The sequence below is a fragment of the Bos javanicus genome, chromosome 11 (genome assembly GCF_032452875.1).
Source record: "Bos javanicus breed banteng chromosome 11, ARS-OSU_banteng_1.0, whole genome shotgun sequence".
Classification (NCBI taxonomy): Eukaryota; Metazoa; Chordata; class Mammalia; order Artiodactyla; family Bovidae; genus Bos; species Bos javanicus.
This window is the reverse complement of record NC_083878.1, coordinates 22,620,971-22,644,689: the sequence shown is the minus strand read 5'-3', so window position 1 is coordinate 22,644,689 and position 23,719 is coordinate 22,620,971. Positions and strand designations below refer to the sequence as shown.

Here is a 23,719-nt window from a genome sequence, read left to right as displayed (position 1 = left end):
CCACTTTCACATAAATAGAATCATACAATGTCTGAACTTTTGCGTCTGGTTTCTTTCACTTAGCATAATGTTTACGAGCTTTATCCATGTCAAAGTGTAGGGGAGGAAAAATAATTTCCCCTCTACCATTTAGAGTTCTTGGCGGAGACCATGTAATAAAAGACAGATTAGCAAGAGAAAAATAAACAATTTTATTAACATATGTACATGGGAGATACCCAGCGAGAAATGAGACATTCTCCGAGGTGGCTTAAATGCAATCTTAAATACTATCTTCCCAGGGAAATAGGAAGGGGGATTTAAGCTTCTAAGGGAGAGTACATAATTATTAGAAAAAAATGAATGGGCCCTTAGGAAAAAAGACGGGAGATAAGTGCTGTCCACTTCTAGTCTCCTTTCTGGTGATGAGTCAGTTTCCCCGGTTGATGAAGCGTCTATCTTTAGGCATATAGGGTTTCAGAGAAGTGTCTCCCTCTATTGGCTATTTTTAGGTGCTCTCAGCTCAAAATGGGCTTCCCTGATGCTTCAGCGGTAAAGAACCCACCTGCCAATGCAGGAAACATGGGTTCAATCCCTGGTTGAGAAGATCCCCTGGAGAAAGAAATAGCAACCCACTCTAGTATCCTTGCCTGGGCAACCCCATGGACAGAGGAACCTGGTGGGCTACATACAGTCCATGGGGTCTCAAAGAGTCTGATGCGCCTTAAGGACTAAAAGCCAATGACAAGCTCAAAATAGTCAGTATACCAAAGCAGTATGTTTTAGGGTGGTCTCTTATGCTACCTGTTAGTAGCATGAATCAGAATTCTGATCCTTTTAATTGCTGAATAATATTCCATTGTGTGGCTGTATCACATTTTGTTTATCCAGTCATCAGCTGACACACATTTAAGTTGTTTCCAACTTTTAGCTATTGTTAATAATTCTGCAATGAACATTCATGTACAAGTCTCTGTGTGGACATAGGTTTTTCAGTCTCTTGAGTTCCACCTCAAAATAGAATTGCTGGATCATATAATAACTGTACTTTTAAACTTTTGAGGAACATCCAGACTTTTCCAAAGCTTCTATGCCCTTTTACATTCCCACCAGCAGTGTAAGAGAGTTCCAATTCTTGTTCATTCTCCATAACACTTAGTACTATCTGTCTTTTGATTATAGCTATCTTCATGAGAGTGAAGTTGTGTCTCATTGTGGTTTTGATTTGTATCTTTCTAATGGGCTGCAGTCCATGGGGTCGTGAAGAGTTGGACATGACTGAGCGACTTCACTTTCACTTTTCACTTTCCTGCATTGGAGAAGGAAATGGCAACCCACTCCAGTGTTCTTGCCTGGAGAATCCCAGGGACGGGGGAGCCCAGTGGGGTGCCGTCTATGGGGTCACACAGAGTCGGACACGACTGAAGTGGCTTAGCAGCAGCAGCAGCAGCAATGACAAATGATGTTAAGTATCTTCTCATGTGCTTACTGGCCATGGGTTTACCTTCTTTGGAGAACTGTTTGTTCAGATCCTTTGCCCATTTTAAGTTGATTCTTTTTGTTGTTTTGAGTAATAGGAGTTTACCCTGAAGCTGTGGCGGATTCATTTTGATAATTGGCAAAACTAATACAATTATGTAAAGTTTAAAAATAAAATAAAATTAAAAAAAAAAAAACATCAGATAGAACGGAGATTCAGTTGCAGATTTGCCTTACCTGATGACACCACTCTGTGGTCAGAGAAATGACCAGATCTTTGCCCTTCAGATGAGGTTGGTCCTGGGACTTCTTTCTTGAATCTGAGTATGGTGGCCTCCAAGTGAAAAGTTTTCAGTTGCATGGACATGGCCTTCCACTGATGTGGCTCAAGGCTGAGAGAGGCACTGACAAGGCACAGAAGGCATTCCTATCTTCTGTGTCAGTCGAAACCCTTCGTCTTTCTATTCTCCAAACAAACCTCTGTTGTATTAAAACCTAGCACCAGAGTTCTTATCTCTCTAGGAAGGAAGTCACTGTGAATGAGTATAAACTCTGCTGCCCAGATGTTCAAGGTCTTTTCTCATCTATAACTATTATGGTGGCTTGTGGAGACCAGTATTTCCTGAGAGGACACAGCAACTTTACATTCTCTATATAATCCAGAAAAGAACACTGGTGAAGGACAAAGTTAAATGCTTTTCCCATGCTTCAACCTACATTTCTAATTAGATCTAAAATTTACTTTTGACCCTCCCTTCCTCACAATGCTACCTGTGTGTGCACACCAAGTCACTTCAGTTTGCATGACTGTGCGACCCTGTGGACTGTAGCCTGCCAGGCAAAAATACTAGAGTAGGTTGCTATGCCCTCCTCCCGGGGATTTTCCCAACCCAGGGAGTGAACCTTTTCTCTCACATTTCCTGTACTGACAGGTTCTTTACCATTAGCGCCGCTTGGGAAGCCCCACAATGCTACCTTTTCCTTATTAATATATTCTTTTAAGCATCAGGACACACGTGCCAATTCATTAGTCAGCTCCCAGCCCCAGTTACATTATTAGAATCCCCTGAAAACTTTTTAAAACTGTATTCATGCTGAGACCCCTCAACTGGAGAGTCTTGTCATCTCACTGATCTGGAATGGGCCCAGCCTAAGCATTTAGAGTTTTCGGTTTGAATATGCAGACAGTTTCAAAACACAAGCCCAGCTATTTATTATGAGACTTAAGAACGCTTTTTCCAGTCTAGATCAGCACTTCTCAAACTTTTACTTGCATTGGTGTCCTCTGGGGGTCTTGATAAAATGTAGATCTGATTTGGTGGGCCTGGGGCAGGCCCCAAGACTCTGCATTTCTAACAAGCCCCTTGGTGAAGCCAAGGCTGCTGGTTGGCTGCTCACATTCCTCAGAGCTGGAGCCCCTATGTGTCTGTGGCATTTTTCAGTTAATCCTGATAGGATCTTTATCACCTCAAGGATTTAACTTTTTAATACACCATCATCCAATATAATATGTACTGCTTTCCTTTTAAAAATAGAATTGAAAATCTGTTGCTGCTCATCTAGGCAGTCTTTGCTAACATAAAGATTGAACAATAAACCTCTGTATTAATTCAAGATAATGATTTAGATCTTTTAAAGTGGTCATAAAAATACTGCACAGCTCAATGAGCAAGGACCTTGTAGGTCATGTACCTGAAAGATACTTGTCTGTGGATCCAGTCACAGGAGCCTCACGTGGTGACCTTGGAAGTTACTTTACTTTTCAGTCATTGTTTCCTCTGTGAGTTGTTAAATGGTAGAAGTTACTTCCAGGCCTGCTAGAAAGATGGGTGAACTAAGAAATGCAAAATGCCCATCAGTTCGTTGACCTCTGATTTAAAGAGAGGTTAAATCTTTAAGAAAATCTTTTCTAAAGAGATATTGCAGTACCTATATATGTGAAATCCTCAGTAAAATCTTTTTGTTTTATGAGGATTTAGAAAGATTCTCTTCTTTTTCATCCTCCAACTCATCTTTTCTCGCTTCTCCCAACTTCAAGAGTAGTCTTAGAGAGAAGAAAGCACAGAAGGACAAATTGAAGCTGAAATTTGAAAAGAGGCTGATTCAAATTTGGCTTAATAATGAGATATTAGTATTTTGAGGAGATTTTATTTTATGACTCTTGCTAATAGCACCGTCTCTTTCTCTTCTTTCCCATAGTTTGCCTAAGTCACCACCTGATATAAGAACTCCTGACTAGGATGCTTGAAGGAATCTGGGTCCTTTGAAACCCATCAGATAAGAGAAAGACTGAGAAATAAAACATAGATGTGGCTTTAGTATCATCAAAGGAAAGGCAAAAATCAAAGGAACGACTTGTATTTTTCTACTAAATAATTTGGTCTTTCTTAACCAAATGTTTTTTTTCTAGAAATGGAACCAAAATGTATCTCCATAAATATTTTGGCCCTCCTGAGAAATTATTTAATGTCTTAATGATATCATAAGATTTGTAACTGTGTTGCTAGTTTCCAGGAAACATAATTTTTATAGTATACTCTTCAACTTGAGAGTGATGTAAAAAAATCAAGTGAGAAATTCTCCCTACCTTCTTTCTTCATCATGATTAGGGTAGCTGAAAATTGCGTGACACAATTTTTCTGTTTGTTCCTTATCAGTGTAAAATTAGTGCAGGCGTTGTTGTTGGATGAAAGGCTGGATCTCCCCCCAACTATTCCAGTTTTGTTTTGGTTAACTTGCTGATTTAAAGAAATAATAAAACTAGTGTAATGATATATATATAAGTGAATCACTTTGGTGTACACTTGAAGCTAATATAACACTGTAGATTAACTATACTTCAAAAAAAGAAAGAAGAACAGTTATCTGACTGCTTCCCATTGATAAATAGAACCAAAATATAGCCAACATGAATCTATGTTCTCAGAGAGAGAGAGTCTTGTTGCAGAATATGAATATGGGATTGGTGTGGCAAAGGGGGCAGAGTGAAGGACCTCTAAGATCATTCAGTCCTTGAGATTTAATTTTCACTGCAGAACTGTGAGGAGCAGAGAGAGATGTGCTTCTGCTGATTATCAAGCTAAAAGTGAAACTGGGGTTTTCACCAAACCAACCCCATCTTATTTACTTCGCCCATGATGAAAGAAGTGGCCATAGTCTTTCACGCATTAGGTTCTGGAAAGTGAGCCAAAGACATGCCAAGGATATGATCCTTTAAAATTTACATAGGTTAGTTGCACCTCTCTACCTTTGTTAGGGGGCTTCCCATGTGGTGCTAGTGATAAAGAAGCTGCCTGCCAATGCAGGAGACACACGAGATTTAGGTTCAATCCCTGGGTTGGGAAGATTCCCTGGAGGAGGGCACAGCAACCCACTCCCATATTCTTGCCTGGGGAATCCCATGAACAGAGGAGCCTGGGGAGCTGCAGTCCATAAGGTTGCACAGAGTCAGAAATGACTTAACACGCGTGCACCTTTGCTAGGGGGAGAAACAGTTCTGTTCGTACGCAAAAGATGAACATTACCCATATCTTCTGGGTTTTGCCTCTCTTGGTTCAGAGGACTAATTCATATTGATTTCTTTATCTTGCCTCTTTAAATTGACTGAATTTTCCTTTAATAATCAAGTTTCCTATTAATAGCTATACTGAGCAAGAGGAGTAAAATCAATATGTGATTTAATGGCTCCTCCTGTTAGGGGCACTATTGATTGTATTACTAATGATTTTGAAATGATACACCATTATGCAAATCCCATCTATTTTAGGTGCCTTTGCCAGGCACCTGCAGAATTACTGTTGTCTTTTCCTTCATAGTTGATCTTCCCGTGTCACAGTTATCAAGTACTGAAATGTTTTCTAAGGATTATAATCCCAGTGACTAGAGATACTCTATTGATAAATTTTAAGTGTTTGTTATATAAATGAGTGGGGTGAGACCTTATGTTTTTCACATTGATCAGCTACTCAGAATGTAGAAAATAAATCTATCACAGCAATAGCAGATGAAATTCACCAAGGATCAGAAACACTATGTTACTTGGGTTTTTCTGTTTGTTTATGAATAAGTGGTCATGTTGCCCTTTGGGAATGAAACTGGGAGCCCCTCCTAAACAAATGCTTGCCCTAATAGAAAGACCACTCCAAGCATCTCCACTATGCTTTATTTCTATAATAATGCATGAGATTTGGGATGGGTTGGGAGTACAGGATGGAAAAACACAAGTCAAATGTTTCTATGTAATATAAGCAAGAGCATTGCAACATTCACTTTACCATGAAGTGTCTTGATTAGAGGCCTTTAGGTCCAAAAGACAGTAGCAGGACCCTTATAATGCCCACCAGTGTTTTCCCACACACGATCATATGATGCTGATGGCTTTAGCAGTGATGTACAAGTATAGTTTATGATTACAAGGCAATAAGATGGAAATTAATACCTAAAATGCATAATTTGGATGACAAATAAGGTAGATGTTTGGCAGTTTTTTGAAGAATAAATTTGATCTCACTTACCAAATTCATTCTAAAATGAATGAATCCATTCCTATATCTTCTTGTGCTTTCTCTAATATTTTGTATTTTTTTGGATACTGAGGAATGATCAGATACTCTGGTATAGTCAGAGCAGGTTGGTTATAGATATAAAGTAAATTGGTGAATTCCAGAACACAGTTTTGGAAGTTAGGAATTGTTCATTATATATATATACACACATATATATGTGTGTGTGTGTGTGTATATATATATATATATATATATATATATGTGGCTGGACTTTTGTCAGACTGTTGGTAGTTTTACAAATATCTAACTGCTCTTTAAAAATGATACTGCTTTAGTCATTGACAGCTGCTCACCTAGCCTTACTATTTCAGTCTTTGAAGACAAAGCTGAGACAGAAAGGCACTATCGTGTGTTCCAATTCCTTAGCAGTGAGCCGTTGGGATGTGAGTGTTATGAGGGCTGTTCTTTAGGTGAGGCACAGGGAGGAGGTTATGAGGCTCTTTAGAACCAGAAGCAGTCATTTGTTCTCACTTAGCATTAGAGGCTGGGAAATTCAGAGAATTAAAAGCAACTTCTACCTTTATTCTCCTTCATATGAGAAGAGAAGGCTGGTGCTCTTTGGCATGTGTAGGTCTAAATGAAACTTGAGAGCTTTGATCAATAATCAAAAAAAGAAAAAAAAAGAGAGATCTTTATAGAAAACCTGGAAAATTCCACCAAAACTAAATAATGTGCATGACATTAAAACTGTATGTGTTTGAAAACTCATCTTTTTTAAACCTTTAGTCAGAAATATTCTTGGCCGATGTTACTGAACAAAAGATATTTTCAAGAACAAACACGTGTTTTTGGGCTCTGAGTAAGTTGTAATACATGAAGTGATTAAAGCCTTATTAATTAGAAGTTAACACTAGATTTCTTTTCAGAGTCATCAAGGCTTAGGGGAGGTTTAGATTTGCATAATATTTGCATTTGTCATACCTACCTGTCAATCACAACCATAAGACAACAAGGCAAAAAGTGCTAAAGGATCGATTACAGGAAGAATTCTTAATGAAATGTCTCGATGTATCCATGGAGTTTGCAAAGAGGATAAAGAGTGTATTTTGTCTAAGTTGAAATTCAACTTTGGGAGGGAAGAAAATAGAACATCATTCCTCACCCCTACTTTAAGAGGCCTTCATCTTTAAAGAGACAAAACATAACTTCCCCTTGTGATCTAGGTGGAAAATCTGACTCACTTGAAAATGAGTTTGACTCTAGGATATTGGGTGGGGTAAGATATTTTATTTTGTGATCCTTTTATATATATATATTATTTTAATAAAATTTTATGATAAAAATGTCATGTTTGGAAATAAAGCAAAATGAAAGCCTCACAAAATGATCCTCACAAAAATGATCCTCATGCCTGTTATGAACAGAGGTAGCCTCTTTTCATATTTTGATGTGGTTTACTGATTTGTATCACAGGAGTGAATTCCAGAGCATAGCTCAGACAGTCCTATGGTTAAGGTATTTACTTATAAATATATTTCTCTTTTCTTACTATTGTGATCTGTGTTTTTCTCCTTCCCATAATGACGATAAACCTAGCTGTATGAGAGCTGTGTTTTGACTAAATAATTCTGTGGCCCTGGGCAGGGGTGCTGTGCATTTCTCAGACCCATCCCACATCCTTTCTGGAAGGACAGTCTCACAGTCCAGAAGTTTCTCAGTTGGCGTTTGTCTGGAAGTGCTGCTCGTTAACCTTGCTTTCCTCTTCCCTATGTTCCTTCTCTTCTCTTTCCTCTTCCCCTTGTTCGTCAATTTCTATTCTTCTCTGTTTCAGCAAAACAATATCAGTCAAGGTAATTGATGATGAGGAGTATGAGAAAAACAAGACCTTCTTCCTTGAGATTGGAGAGCCCCGCCTGGTGGAGATGAGTGAGAAGAAAGGTGGGGGAGCTGCTCCAGGGCTGAGCCCAACAGCTTCTGCTGGCCTGTGCCACCCCTGGATGCCTGCACTCTTCAGAACGTGACTTACGATGCACACATCCCTCCACCTATGTAACAGGGCATGGATCTCCTTGGGGCCACAGTAGGCCTGGCCTGAAGCCCCATCAACCAGTTTGGGCCACTCTGCGCATTGCATTCTGAGCATCAGCAGTGCAGTCAAGCTTCCATTGCTGGCAATGTTGGTTTTGATGCTAGCTGCACCCCCATAAAGCCAACGGTCTGATTTCTTAATTTGGGGTACCTCCTGACTGCTAAATTGAAGGAGAAGAATTTGCATCAGTGATGGATTGGCAGAGAAGATTAGCGGGGGCCAGCTGAGAGTCCCTGGATGCCCTTTTACATACTCCTGGAGGTGCATGTGTGGCCCGTTCTCCTTCCATAACATCACAGTAACATGCTGCTTGGTGAACACCTAGCATGAGCGTGTGACTCCAACCATTTGTTTTGCCTTTGTCTTGTGTTCCCACAGGAAGATCATTACCATTAGAATATTTGACCGTGAGGAATATGAGAAAGAGTGCAGTTTCTCCCTTGTGCTTGAGGAACCAAAATGGATAAGAAGAGGCATGAAAGGTGTGAGAGTATTCAAAGACATACCAGCGAGAAATTGTACTCTTCTCTCCGTGTCTCCTACTCTCACACTTAACTCTCTCCTCTTCCTCGGCTTCCAAGTACTATACTTCCTCTCCTTTGAAGCTTTGGCAATTTCATTCCCCTTCCCTCTTCCACCATGCACCAAGAAATGCCCCTTTTCCTCAGGAAATGCCAGTTCACCTTAATTGATACAAGATTTCAGAAATAATGGAAGAGAGTTCTGTAATTCAGAAAGGATGACATAAAAGAATAATTTCTGGGTTTAGTTTTTCACTACTCAGGAATCATTCAACAATTTGGTTCCAGCTATTAAGCATCCCCTAATACATTAGCGATGGACACTACTATGTACATGTTAGTCATGGCAGTTGTGTCTCATGGTAAATAATAGGAAACTTCAGAATTCAGTCATTAGTCTTCCTTAGAGAAGCCAGTTTTCAAAAACAAAAAACAGTAAGAACAAAGATCTTTAAAGAGTAGTATTCATTTTTGCGTAGTATTATTCATATCATCAGATATGAAATTTAAAAGGTATAAAACCTATAGGCATATGAATTTTCTTTAGTAGAAAGGACATGATGATAGTTCATTAAGAACTTAACCCTTAATTCAGGCTGATTCTACCTTCTGCTTCAAACTCTTTCAATTCTTATTGAACTGACACATTTCTAACAAATTTTTTCTAAAAATAAAAAACAGCATGAAATTAAAAAAATTTTTAATTTTGTTTAAACACAAAATTTTAGAGCTGAATTTTATATCAGCTTTAAAAATAGTTTTTTTTTTTTTTAATTTTGAATTATTCTAAAGGCTTCCCATAATTACCCTCTAATAGTGGCCATTTTGGAGAAGGCAATGGCACCCCACTCCAGTACTCTTGCCTGGAAAATCCCATGGATGGAGGAGCCTGGTCGGCTGCAGTCCATGGGGTCGCTAAGAGTTGGACACGACTGAGCGACTTCACTTTCACTTTTCACTTTCATGCATTGGAGAAGGAAATGGCAACCCACTCCAGTTTTCTTGCCTGGAGAATCCCAGGGACGGGGGAGCCTGGTAGGCTACCGTCTATGGGGTCACACAAAGTCGGACACGACTGAAGTGACTTAGCATAGTGGCCATTTTTAAAGGAATGGTAAATTTAATGGTATCTATAAAATGAATGTAGTACATATTGATTGCATTCAAACAATTGATGAGAACAGTTTAAATGGTTAAATGACCACTTTGCAAGAAATATATACTTTTACATGTAAAGGAAAAATCAAATACAAAAGACTAATTCCTATATAGACCCAACATTTGGGGGAATTTAACTAATCTTGCTTTTATTAGATAGAACACACTGGCCTCTGAGTCCATCAGAAAAACGAAGTTGTCCTGACTTAATCAGGACAAGTTCAAAAAGGTAACAGGAGCCTTTGGAATGATGGAGGAGGAGCACTGGGGACCCATTTTAATGCAGCTTATTTAATATGCTCCATAGACAGCAGGTGAAAGAAAAAGACACTTTAGAAAATTGTGCTGATTTCTTACAAAGATGGGATCAAAAATGCCTCATTAACATACAGGAAAAAGCACTTACTTCTAATTGTATTCCTCCAAAGGATTGCCTTTTATGTCAAGGAAGAGCATCTTGGATACACAGCTCTTTCGATTGTCATTTTAGTAAAATACGCCTTCATATAAAAGCAAATTAAACTTCCTTGATCTGCTTTCAACACCCACCAAGTAGATCTGTGTCATCATAAATAAAATGACTGACTTGTTTTTAAAAGTATCCTCTAATGCCACTACCATTAGAAAACTGGTCCTGAAGAAGTAATTGTAACATTCTCATCTGTAACTGTGGAAGTCATTTATTTGATACATTTAGGCAAGTAGATTTTACCAAAATAAAGTGCTACAGTTACAGTCTGAGTTTAAAGCACATAGCCTGAAAGACAAAGTATGTATGGCCTCTCCCCCGATCACAAGCCTTCCCTCGCTGACTTGTCAGTTTCTGTGAAATTATGTGTCTGCAAGAAACTATGTGGCTGTCCAATTAGAATGTGCAGAAGTCATAGGTAAGGACACACAAATAAGCACTAATTCCTGGGACTCAAGTTTTGAGGATTTAAAAAAACCTAAGCATTCCTTGATGATCGAATATCATGCATATAGAACTTCCAGAGAGAGAACTTCACCTTGGGGCAAAGTCTCCTTATCAGGAGAGATGGCCAAAATGAAATGTCCTAAGATGTTTCCTCTGTTTTCATTGAAAGGTACATGAAAGGTACAATCCCTGAGATCCTGGATGATTTCAGACTTCTGTCTGTTGAATTCACTAATTCCCAGGCAATTATTTCATGAAGAAGACTCATAAAATATTTCTGCTCTATTTGGCAAACTAGATATATACACTGTGTGTAAACATATAATGGGCATGTTTTCTTAAATGTCAAGAAATGATATATAAAGTAAATTGTTTATATATACAATCAGGCACACCAATTTGCAGAAATTAGGGATTTTTTTGGGAAATACTCCCAATGCCACATTTACTTGGCATGCACCATTTAGTGGCAGCTCCCTACCACTATAATCAGATCTGCCTGGATTTCTTTCTGCTGATATTCCTCTTACTTTCATTATTCATCTGGTCTCTTATTCTGTGTTTGTCTTTGTCTGTTTCCTTCACAGCCCTGTTATTGAATGAGCTTGGTAAGCATTTCATTTCTTGCATTTCCTTTCCATTTTTCTAGGTTATTTTCCTTTTCTATCAGGTGCCACAGTAGCTTTCTGACTTATCCTTTATTTCTATTGATTTATTAACAAGATTGTTGTTTAGAGCGATTGGTCTCATAATTTTGTGGAAGTCAGATAGTTTGCATTCCACTTTTAGTTTAGTATTACCTTTTTAAAAACAGTGATTTTTTTAGGCATGCACAAGAATTAAATTTGTGCACTGAACATCATAACCTTAAAAGAATGATTAATGGTTAAGTCTTGAATTGATATTTCCATACCTTTCTTAATTATAAATACAATTTGGCAAGTTTTTGTACCTTGGATGGGTTGTCAGGTGGTCTGATGTCACAGGTATTTGTTATTGAGAGTATAAATGAAATAAATGGTAACACTTGTTTATTTTCTTTCTTTTTTAGGTGGCTTCACAATAACAGGTATGAATTTTTTAAGTCTAATGAACCAAATTTTATTTTTTACTATCTGTTCTCACCATGGGTTGTTTACATTTTAAAAAATTATTTCCCATTTTTATTTCCTTTTAATGAAGGGAAATACCTGTATGGTAAGACAATTTTTTAAAATGTTCTTCATTTTCTCCCAGTTACCCTTAAATATCAAATAAGAACCGCATCTTACTTACCCAGAATTAACCTTTAGCTGTGGTACACGGTGTGCTCTTGCTGATTTTACACATTTTATGTTTTACACATTAACAAGGTGTGTGTTGTGTTTATTTATGAGCAAATTTGTATGGAGAACCTGTAATTGGTCGTGTTTTGACACTGATCAATTTACAGATATGCACATAGTGCTGATAATGTGAGGGAGCTCTGCTAGATGCTCCAGAGAGTACCAGAATACATACAATGATTGATAGTCTCAAGGAAGCATAGGAGTTGACATCCAAGTCAACTCCCTGGCCCAAGCTCAGGATTCTAATCATAGATGATGTCCTATTGGGAGAAGACAAAACATGCCGTCGCTCTGCCCACCACACCCATCTGAGAAGTTTTAGGATTCTTAACATGGAAACGAGTAATATGTCTGCCTCGTGAAGTGGATGACAAAGTGTTCTGTAAAAACTCAATACTCTAGTTAAAAAATTTTAAACTCTTAAATTCAGAATGGTACCCAGCCACTGTTGACTGCATTTTTAAGCACAACTTTAGAGCTATTTCCTTGTGTATAGAAGGGAGATATTTCCTTGCAGCATCCTCTCTTTTGACCTTAAATGTTTTTGCACACTTTCAACATCATCCATGTAGATTTAGAGAGGAAAGTAAATATCCTTCTAGTTTGTCTGAAGCTGCAGGTTGAAGATGTCTCTAAAGGCTGTCCTAATGGTTGTGGCATTTTCCAATACAATTATGTAGATATCAATAGTCTAATTATTTTTTTCTGAAACAAGATAGTTAAACAAAAACATTTAGAAAAGAAACATTTTCAAAAATTCTATTTGAAAATGTTATGGTGGGGGTTGGGGTTAACTTAAACCACCATCAGTGTAAACTCATGATCAAGAAGTTTCAACATGATTCTGTCAAAGTGGAACTTTCTGAATGCAACCAATTTCCCGTGGGCTATTGCTCTCCACTGCTTTCTCTCCAGACACAATGTTTAATGACAAAATAATTCATAGGCTCTTGGAGACATAGAATTTGAAAAGGATAAAAATGCTCAACAGGGCAAGTTCTCATAGAGAATTTCTTAAACCTGATTCACCTGACTTTCTCCTAGGTCAAGTCTTCCCAGTTCTGCACTGCCAATGATGCTAGTTTTGAATCTGAAGGCAGGAATGTACATTTACTTTTAAAACTTTAATCTTTTCTTTTTCACCTTATCATTTACTGAAGTCTTTTTGGAAATGTTCTGATTCAATCACCCAATAAGTAATTGATCCTTGTGTGCTTTGAGGAAGGTAGGAATAGTATAGTATCTACTGCTTGGCCCTGTGCAACCTGCTGCTGAGACCTTAACAAAGTCTTTAGGGTAGATAGAATCGTTAAAATGTACCGATGTGTTTGGATATCTTCCTGTTTTATCATTGACTATGTCAGGATTTTGCTTTTAGGGGCTTCCTTCTGTATCACTTGAAGCATCTTCCTTTTTAGTAACTAATTAATGGTATCTAATTTTCTTTTCTCAGAAATTGTTCATATCAAGTTCTAGAATACCCGACTACTAATATCTAACATTTTCTGTCTTGGATACATTATGCCTCCAAGAGGACAGAATCATGTCTTCCAAAGGTTTTCTACTATTTCACATACTTCATTAAGCTTTTTCTTATGGTTCAGATTTTAATCTCCAATAGCAGTTTTTCTGGTGTGACCACCTCTTCCCAAAACTTGCAACGATGCAGTTAAAATGAGAGAATTTGCAGAACCCTCTTAGGATCTCTACATTGGTTTGTTCCTCTCGCTTTACATGACCCTTCTTCTCTTGAACCAAGAATATCTGGGATCCACTCTCTATAGATACCTCTGGGGGAAGTTCTAAAATGTAGGTCTACACAGTGAAAAGCAGCTGTAAGCCCTGAAGAGCTTTCCTTTGAAGTCAGTTTGAAGCTTTGAAGTCAAGGCTTTGAGACACAGGAGCAGTAGAGGAGAATTAATCTAGCTCTTGGACTTTGCCAGCAGGTTTACGCCGTCTTTGCAGCTGAGTGTGAAAATCTAAATTTAAATCAGGATATATGGAAATTGAAAAAGTCATTTGGTCCACAACCCAGTGTCTCTATTTCAGAAATGGCATTTGTAGTGGCCATTAAATTCTGGGGATGCTTTTGGAATTTGCAGATCTTCCCCTGTTGCTGCTTATCTTTGCCTCATTGGAAGGCCCTTGTTGGTGTCTATGATGTAATTCCCCCTTGACCCTCCAGGCCCATAACATTATAACCCTTTTTACGTTATAGCTCATTAGAATCTGGAAAGCATCTCTTATTCATTATATCATTTGATCTTCAACCTTACAGGATAAGATTTTTTCTCTTACAGGAGAAGAAATGAAGGTTCAAAGAGATTAATCAATCTGCTCCAACCACTCATCCAGGGCTCAGAGCTTGGCCTTTATGTCCAAGGCCATGTGATGACTATTTCCAGCACTTTTAATTCCTTCCTCCCAACTCGTACGTTCCTACTTGTATCTTAATCCCATTTTAATCCAGAACCTCCACAGTATCTCTTAAATCCACCAGTATGAATTCCAAAAAAATAAAAAAAATAGGAAGATGCCAAAGCAGGAAAATTAGAGTACATTAATTTGGATATTTTTAATAAAGTTAAGTATTCTGGCTCAGTTTGCAAAGAGAGAGGCATGTTTGATTCCCAAAACAGGCAGCTAAAATTTCACTAATTAATTAAAAGTGCATAATAGTCAATATACCTCTTTAAAACTTACTCTTCCAATCATATTATGCTTATCATATGATAGTTTTCATAAGGCACATGGCTTTCTAAGGAAGCCAAACTATGAAAATTCCAACAGTTAAACACACTTTAGTCCCTCCAGTACTTGGGTTAGAAGAACAAATTCCCTTCAAGTTTGACTTCTCTTAATAGTTGAGAACACTGAATCTGAAAGAAACACCTTGTCCAAATACAGACAGCAAGCATACAGCAGAGTTTGCACAGAGGGTGAATCATGATTCCCAGGTCAGTTATGGGAACTCTTGGTAGAAATCAACAGCAGGTAGATCTGTCAGTCAGATGAACCAGGGGTTTCATGAAAACCCTCAACTAGGTAATCCAGCCAGTCATGGTGACAATGGAGCACCATTGCAAAACCTGTCAGTGTATACAACCTTTTCCCCTTCAGACTGCCCAAGAAATAAATAAGCATTATTTTTTATATTATGTTACTTGATCCTCAAACAAACCTGTGATATGGACAGAGCAGGTACTACTATCCCCGTGTTACATATGGGAAAGCTGGGGAAACGGCCTGCTCGAGACCATGTTGTTGGCACCACTAGGCTCTAAAAGGAGCACCAAGTGCTTTCTGTAGTTTGGTGATGCCTCTGGAAGCAGGAACGTGAAGGACATGGTCAGTGCGTCTCGGACGCCTGCAGGAATGTGGCTGCATTCCTGTCTGTGGCACGTGTGCTTCCCAGGAACAATCTGGCTTGGCTCCTAGAACCCTTGCCCCATTGACCTGCTCTCTTCTGTGACCTACAGAACGGTGACCTCTGACCACTCAATCCCCAGACTAACATTGTGTGTGCTGTATGCCTTTGGGTGTGATGCTTACTAATTCCACAGAGCGCTGCTGGCAAACCAGTACCATCCATTCTGCTGACTTTTGCCTGTCCTTTTGCTAGGCCAGCCTGTCTTCAGGAAAGTTCATGCTAGAGAACATCCACTCCCCTCTACTATAATCACCATCGCAGGTACTCGTTTCCTCACGGGCCTTGAAAACCAGTTAACCGCCTTCAAGTGTTCTTTGGGTCTTTAGATATTCAGTTCATTTCAGTTCATTTCTGTTGCTCAGTCGTGTCCAACTCTTTGCGACCCCATGAATCGCAGCACGCCAGGCCTCCCTGTCCATCACCAACTCCCAGAGTTCATTCAAACCCACGTCCATCGAGCCAGTGATGCCATCCAGCCAGCTCATCCTCTATCTCCTCCTGCCCCCAATCCCTCCCAGCATCAGGGTCTTTTCCAATGAGCAACTCTTCGTATGAGGTGGCCAAAGTACTGGAGTTTCAGCTTCAGCATCAGTCCAAGTGACACAATTCAGCCCCTGTTCCCACGGAAACATTGCTATACAATGCCATGGCTTCTCTGCAGTGGGAGGGGTGTCCTGGGTCAGCCACAAGACACCACCACAACAGCCCAGGGTGGGACGCATGGTGGAAGGGGCAGCGTGGACCTATAAAGGGGACTCTGTGCAGAGGCCTCCCAAGTTTCAGTATATTCCAGATTTCTTGCAAATCTCGCTTCTCAGGCATGGGTCTTTTATTCCAAGTACTACGAAGAATGTTTAAAAGCAAGCTGACTCTCTTCTCAGAGTCTGCCTTTCCTGCCTCCAGGCAACAAGATGTTAGCCAAACACAAACAGACGGCAGTGCATCTGTGGGGCTTCTCCAGAGTGGGACGTTGACAGGGTGACTAAACGATGACAGAACTGTCCCGTGTCGACAGGAGGATTAGAGCCCAGTTTGAGCTCCTTCTCCCTTGTCACTGAGTCTCTGGATGAGGACACGGATACCCACTCTTCAGTTGTCAGCATCACCCATCACTGGCCACGGCAACAGAAGCACGCCTCAGTAGGACTTCCCTTGTTTCTCGCATCCCACACACCCACTTAATCATCATGCAGCCCTGACTGCAGAGTTGTTCCAGAATATTCCTCATGGAAATAAAGTATGGGCCTCTTTAGGTTCTAATCAGAGAGGCCAGCAAGTTGCTGCAAACTGCCAGGAGATATCTGCTCTCAGATTTCTCCTCTACAGATGATTTTATCCCAGGATTATTTTCTGTCTTGTCAATACTGATTTGAACCATGGCTCTTCATTATGCATTTGATCTTTAAGTTGTGTTGTTTTTTAAGATCATGACGTTACATAATTTATTATCAACTTCTCAGTAAAGTGAGTTTAAAAATAGGTACAGGTATATGTATTATGGGGCTTCCCAGCTGGCGCTAGTGGTAAAAATCTGCCTACTAATGCAGGAGACATAAGACACATGGGTTCGATCCCTGGGTTGGGAAGATCTCCTGGAAGAGGGCATGGCAACCAAGTATTCTTGCCTGGAGAATCCCCATGGATAGAGGGGCCTGGTGGGCTGTAGTCCATAGGTTCACACAGAGTCGGACACAACTGAAGTGACTTAGACACAAGCATGCAAGCTTATGTAGATATACAGATAGAGAGAGGGAGAGAATTAAATAGAGAATTTCTTCTATCTGAGAAACCAAACAAAAAGCACAGCATGTGCATAAAGAAGGACATGAAACTGACTTGACCATATTAAAATGAACTGCATTTGATCCAACACTCAAAGTGAAAAGAAACATAATAGTTGATCAAAAAATGTGCTGTTAAACTATTTCCCTATTCAATAAAAGCTTTCTAAAGAGAGGACACTTAAAAAAATTGCTTAGCTCTCCTCTTTGCCAGTTTCAAAAATCTGGATAATGAATGCTAACTTATCTGTATCACTAGAGTAGTGGGGCTAATTCAGTCATGTCTGACTCTTTGCAACCCCATGGACCGTGGCCGGCCAGGCTCCTCTGTCCATGGGATTTTCCAGTCAAGAATACTAGAGTGGATTGCCATTCTCTTCTCCAGGGGATCTTCCCAATCCAGGAATTGAACCAAGGTCTCCTGCATTGCAGGTGGATTCTTTCCCATCTGAGCTACCAGGGAAGCCCATCTGTATCATTATAGAGCAATAAAAGGATTTATCCAGCTACTATGTTACATATAAATATCTCCTAAATGTTCATGACATTTATTAAGTGAAAATAGCCTTGACTATATTGTGCCACTAAACCTTTGTGCTTTGACTTCTCTCTGCCTGGAATACCACTCCCTCCTCTATTATAATACCTCCTAGCCAGCCTTCCCATCACCTTTACCTGGTGAGCTTCTATACATGCTTCCAGGCAAATTTCAAGTATCTCCTCTCTCTTGAAGCTTTCCCTGATTCCCTGGGGCAGAGGGAAGCTGCTCTCTCACCCTGAATCTGCAGTCCTTAGCTTGTTGTAGTAGAAGTTGCCCGGTCTATATGCCTCACTTCCCACTGGACCATGAGTTCCTAGAAAAGGGAATGGGGTTGGAAGGCCTCAGTGTGCTGACATATGGTAAGAGTGTGATGACATGTGTGAAATGATTGAATAGTCCTTCTATGCGTAGAGCAAATAGACTTTTCTAACAGTGAGTTGGACAGTCACATGACAAATACTTAGTAGGCACCTACAATTTTATAGTACTATATCATAATAGGCTTGGGGGGGTGTGAGGGCAATTCAGAGAGCAATGAGACATATTGTTCTGTCTTGTTAAGTTTTTATGCAGGATATTTGATGTAAATGTGGTTTTTGGAGAAGGAAATGGCAACCCACCCCAGTATTCTTGCCTGGAAAATCCCATGGACAGAGGATCCTGGCAGGCTACAGTCCATGTGGTCACAAAAGAGTCAAAGACTACTTACTGACCAAACAGCAACAACAAAAGGTAGTTTAAATACAAAATGTAGTATATTAGAAGTGTCCATGTTTAATATATACACACACCAAATACTAAGAACTGACTTATAGTGGTCATTCCTAAGCAAGTCAGTTGAAGGATATTGCATGCAATAAGAGGTAAAGTTTTGAAAAATAAATAGGATTCAGCTAGGTGAAAATGGGGAAGGTTTTCTAGATGGGTAGACAGCAGGATAAAGTGTGGCATTAAATTCAAGTCTGGAAAAAGAGTGTAGAAGGAAGCAATAGGAACAAGGTGCCCTGCTTTTCTTTAGTCTGAAATCTGTTCGGATATTCCTAAATTTTGGTCATTCTCATACCTCTTCTCCATTATTTCGTTTGGCTTCATACCAACTATACAGTTATGTACTTCATGCAATGTTTTGGCTCATGTTTTTACTTCACTAAATTTGTTTAAAAACAAAACCAAGTCACTAACACTAATGGAAAGCTAGTATTTGTCATAAATACAAAATAAGGTTAAAATTTTTAGGATGAAAATAGTTAACTTCTGCTCTATGCAGTCCAGTGCTCTATGCCTGAGAAATGTTTTCTCTTTCCTAAAGGATAGAAACCCTAATGTCAGGAACTAGTTACAGATGTAACAGCCCCCAAATAAGCATGTCTTCATCATCAGAAGGACTCAAGGATGATTAAAAAGGGAATAACCTTTTTGCTCACTACATGATTTGATTTCGTTTACTACCATGTCCGTATAGTTAATGTCATGTTCCAGATCATTTCATTTTGTGAAACGCAGTTTAAAGTAATGCCACTGTATTGTATCACCTTTCTTTTGTAATTTCTCTATATTTTTCTACCTAAATCAACTTGAATCCCATTAAAAACAACTTCCCATTTGTAAATAAACTATGAAAAGCGAACATAGTAAATATCCTTCCCCTAATGTCTTGTAATTCAAATTAAAATCCAAGTGGCACTTTCACTTTCCTATAAAGTGCTAGCAGTGCCTCTGCCCATCTGCTCCGTAACAACTGGCCTAGGAACTAGTTTTCTGCATCATTTGCTGGCGCATCAGATGGACCCACCATGGCAGGGTCCCTCAGCAGAGGGAAGCCATGTGACTTTGGAGGGGAAAGGAATTGTGAACTCCTGCAATAGCTGATGCCTAAATGCAAAAGGCAAGGAGTCTGGCTACAAGTCCTTCCCACCCTGATCGCTCCCTAGTCCACAGATTCCTATTGCAGGCAGTTTGCCTAGAAGGTTCTAGAAATGAGGGCATCAGGGCTGCAGTCTCTCTGTACCACCAATACTAGATCCTTTTCAGTGAGGTCCCTTCCGCTCAACTGTGAGGGGAAGTGGCCTGTCTTGTTCCACATCCTGAGCCTGAAGAACAGGGGGCTGAGTGATTATAGGAAGAGTGGTTGTCCTTCACATGTGCATGGCCTTTTCAGTCTGGGATTTATCCTAATGACCTTCACACAGAGAGGAACCAACTGTGAGCTTCCCCTCATTAATGGACTCTCAAGCCCATTAACATTTTCTTAGTACCCACGAGTTTCTCCTGGAGTGTAAATTACTTGGTAGTTCTGGAAATAATCATGCCCCCATGGTGAGTAGTAGTAACTCCCTGAAGGCCTCGCGCTCCCTCTTCCTTGTTTCCTTTTAGATTAATGTGATCAAGGTCCTCCCAACCCATCAGCTTTGCACCACAGAGAGACAGACCTGGAGTACAGGATCTTACTAAAATGCGGAATGCATGGATGCTTAGCTTCTTAACTTGTAGTAGCAAATAAGAGGCTAAGATAAGAATATCCCATCTATCATCTCTTTGCCCCATTTTCTGTTGCCTCTTGAAAGTAGAGAGGAGGAGACCGGATTCTTTCACCTGGCAGCTTTAATTGTGTTTCCTCTTCGTCATGTGCTAAAAGGATGCGTACGAATGGCCAGGTGAACTGGCACCCTAGGGAACACCTGGGTGATTCCCTCATCATAGATGCCATATGGCAGAGTTTTCCCAGGGATATGATCCTGTCAGTTGCTTTTCCTGATCTGCTCTTTGGCTGGTGGTTAGTTTGTGGGGTGTTATGATCACTTGCTGTCACAGTGATCACGGCCCCACATGACAGGCATCTGTCCAGTTCTCCCCTCCTTGCGACATCACCCCAGGGACTTCCAGTAGGTCATCAGGACTTCCTTTCTTCTTGGTGTCCTTGTTTCAGGATCCAGGGATTTCCAAATAGAATGGAGTCCATCCTCAATCTCTTGCCCTTCCCTTTCACAGATGAATATGATGACAAGCAGCCACTGACCAGCAAAGAGGAGGAAGAGAGGCGCATTGCGGAAATGGGGCGCCCCATTCTGGGAGAGCACACCAGACTGGAGGTGATCATTGAAGAATCCTACGAGTTCAAGGTATGCTTCTCAGCACTGCCCAGCAGGAAGGCAGGGCCCGTCTCTGGACCCAGACTGTTCGTAGTGTTGGTCTATGCTGTATGATCCATCCAGAGAGAGGAACTGGCTCACGATGGAGAGACCATCAGAGCAGAAGTGGAATTCGAGAGTTGGTAGGGAACCAGCAGATCCTGTAAACTAAACAGCATCAGAACCAGGGTCTGGGGTTCTGGTTCAGAGTCCGATCACTAACAGGATCCAAGGTGCCCTAAAGGGAGGCTTTGTCTAAGAGGACAGCAAGGAGAGGCAAAGATGGGTTCTAAGAGACTGTTATGTGTGAAAGAAACCATGCTTTGTTTGAAAGAGCTAGTCAATCTAGGAGAAGCAAAGTCTTGGCACTGCTAAAAACGAGGCTTTTGTTTGGAGGGAGGTTGGTAAGCTCTCCCCACGGAACATGCGATCGATAAGCTCTCATGTATATGTAGTCATCTTCTCAAGATCCTAGGACACTTGAGTATAATCTGCAAGCTGAAGGTAGAGTGCCTGTAACCAGAGAGTTTGTCATCAGACAAAAAATTAGATTTCCAGTTCTCTAGATGAGAAAAGTCATATTTCAGAAGTTAAGCAAATGGACCTTAGGATGAGCTTAGGACTTAGAGGTGAAACTTTCCATCTGTTCTTAGCTGCTTACTGAGCCCTCATCCCACTCCCACCCCATCTCACTCACATGGTCCTCCCTCCTAGAAGCCTCCCAGTAGAGGTGCACCTGCGTTCTTCAGTGGAATGTGAAAAGGTTTCCAGAACTACATGCCAGAGCTCAGCAGCATTTTCCCCACTTATTTTTGAAAAGCAGATCCTGCTTCTGTTTGGAAGACCGGAATGAAGAATCCAAAAGGGAGAATCAGGCCACCAGCCTAGAAACCAGAGCCCTCTGGATTGTATCTGGAGTTTTCACGGTTGTGACTTCTTTGCCTTTTGCTGGGCCTGTTCATTATTTTTTTTAATTTAGTTCACAAAGGAAGGTGCCTGATAGGAGATAGGTGGAAAGAAAGTTTTCTTTGCAAATTAAAGTGGCATTTAAAAGATAAAAATGCAATTAAACTTTCCCCTTCGGGCCACCATGGATGTGTTAACTCATCCTTCCAGCCATTCCCACAGAACGAAAGAGCAGGATAGACACTGGGACCAGTGCTTTCTAGGCAGACCCCGACCATCAGAACCCACCCGGTGTTTGATCTGGAACCTGGCCAGCTGCACATACATGACTGACATGTGCCTGTGTTCCCTGAGATTCCTGAGGCACAGACATCTCAGCCTGTCCATGTTTGTGGACCACTCTGTTCATGTGTCCATCTTCACTCTTCCTCATGCACCTCCTTTTCACCTGGAATCAGAGAAAGCCTGGTACTACCACTTGTGGCAGCAGAGACTCTACAGCTTGGCATTTCTGTAAACACTAGTTCCCCCATCCTCCCAGGACTTGCCTGGGAATTATTTTGTGCCCTCTCTCTTCTGGAACAACCCTGAGCTTTCCCCTTCCATGTACCCATGACCAGGAAGAACAATCACAGTCACTTCCTGTAGGAAGAATTGGGTTGGGTATGGCAGGGCACAGTCTTCTAGGCAGCAAAACTTTCTTGGGTTCAAAGCTATTTCTGGTAACCACACCAATGATCCAAGCATTTGAAAGTCACCCAACACTCTCTCCATAAGTCTAGTTGTTTGCAATACTTATCTTTCTAGAATAGCTTCCAAAGGACATGTCCTCCCATGTCCTCTAGAGTTCATCAGTGTGTTTACTATTAACATTGAAGGGCACATTGGGTTATGTTTCTGAAGTGCCTTCAAGGATTAACGTTGATATAATTTTATTCTCTTAAGAATTTTTTTTCTAGACCATAGCTGTTTTAAAGAACTTGTTCAGAGCCCTCAGAACTGCATTAAAGACCCAAATCTGGGGTCACATCTAACAATGTTCAAGTCTGCTTTGCCCACTGGGTTCTTATTTACTGTCTTCTGACGTAGTACTGGATTTTTCTAACACCCGTGACTGAGGCTGAGGTTAAAACAATTGCTCACAGTCTAGAGCAGTGAAGAGCTAACAATGGATGTTTAGGAAATCTTCCAGGCCAGTGTCAATGGGAATGCTCAAGTATAAAATTTCAAATTCACCTTATTCTTTCATCTACTCCTATAGGTCCAGAGAGGACATGTATGTAAATTAAGTCCTGGGAAGAACCCAGGCTATCTCATAGTCCCTTAGAGTTAACATGAACTAAAGTTTATGATCTACCTGAGGTTTTACCTATATATACATTTCAAGTTTAGTTTATCTTATAACTTAGCTCTTTAGAGACATGTCTGAGGCAATATTGTTTGAGGTATTTAACTGTTAGAGAAGATTCTCTTCTCAGTTATTCATCCCCCAGGTGATAAGATTCTCAGCCTTGGCTTTAGAATAAAGAGGGTTCCTTTGGAGAGGCCTGCCCCAAGTTTCCATCATATTTAGGAAAAGTCAAGGTCATTTCTTGTTACATTCTGCAGAGAACTTTGAATCAGCATCAACCATGACACTTGGAGGACTTACCAAGATTGGCTGAGTCGAGAGAAAAGTCAGAGGCTTGTCCTGTGCTTCTAGTTACGGCAGTCCTGATGATGACAGCTGTTATCAGGGGCACTAACACGTGTAGACACAAAGCTGGAGGCCGAAAGGCCACCACCCTGCGGAGAAACAACCTGGCAAGGGATGATGTGAAAGGACAGAGTGGGCCCCTTGGAGATGGGCCCTTTCAGGTTTATTATCCTCGGAATATTTCCCTTCAGTTCCAATGACGGTTGTACCTGACATTCTGATATGGCTTTGGCCTTCCAGATGGACCCTTCAGATCACATTG

The 23,719-nt window shown here is 40.4% G+C and overlaps 1 protein-coding gene and 1 long non-coding RNA gene across 17 annotated transcripts in view; one reads left to right on the top strand and one right to left on the bottom strand.

The window, feature by feature from the left end:
- LOC133256920 (uncharacterized) overlaps positions 1-1,897 on the bottom strand; it is a 40,051-nt gene extending 38,154 nt beyond the window's left edge. The window contains exon 1 of the long non-coding RNA XR_009739333.1: positions 1,696-1,897. This is a non-coding gene — a long non-coding RNA (uncharacterized LOC133256920). The remainder of the gene's footprint in view (positions 1-1,695) is intronic.
- The window catches only part of SLC8A1 (solute carrier family 8 member A1), a 447,518-nt gene that overhangs the window by 348,863 nt on the left and 74,936 nt on the right, over positions 1-23,719 (top strand). For 11 of the 16 annotated variants that reach the window (XM_061432164.1, XM_061432168.1, XM_061432167.1 and 8 more), the window contains 6 exons: positions 7,795-7,901; positions 11,235-11,255; positions 11,699-11,716; positions 11,830-11,844; positions 15,598-15,666; positions 20,716-20,846. In XM_061432164.1, the coding sequence (XP_061288148.1) occupies positions 7,795-7,901; positions 11,235-11,255; positions 11,699-11,716; positions 11,830-11,844; positions 15,598-15,666; positions 20,716-20,846 (361 nt within the window). Of the gene's footprint in view, positions 1-7,794; positions 7,902-8,430; positions 8,535-11,234; positions 11,256-11,698; positions 11,717-11,829; positions 11,845-15,597; positions 15,667-20,715; positions 20,847-23,719 lie in introns of all 16 variants that reach the window. The other 5 variants (XM_061432166.1, XM_061432165.1, XM_061432175.1 and 2 more) reach the window with 5 other exon arrangements.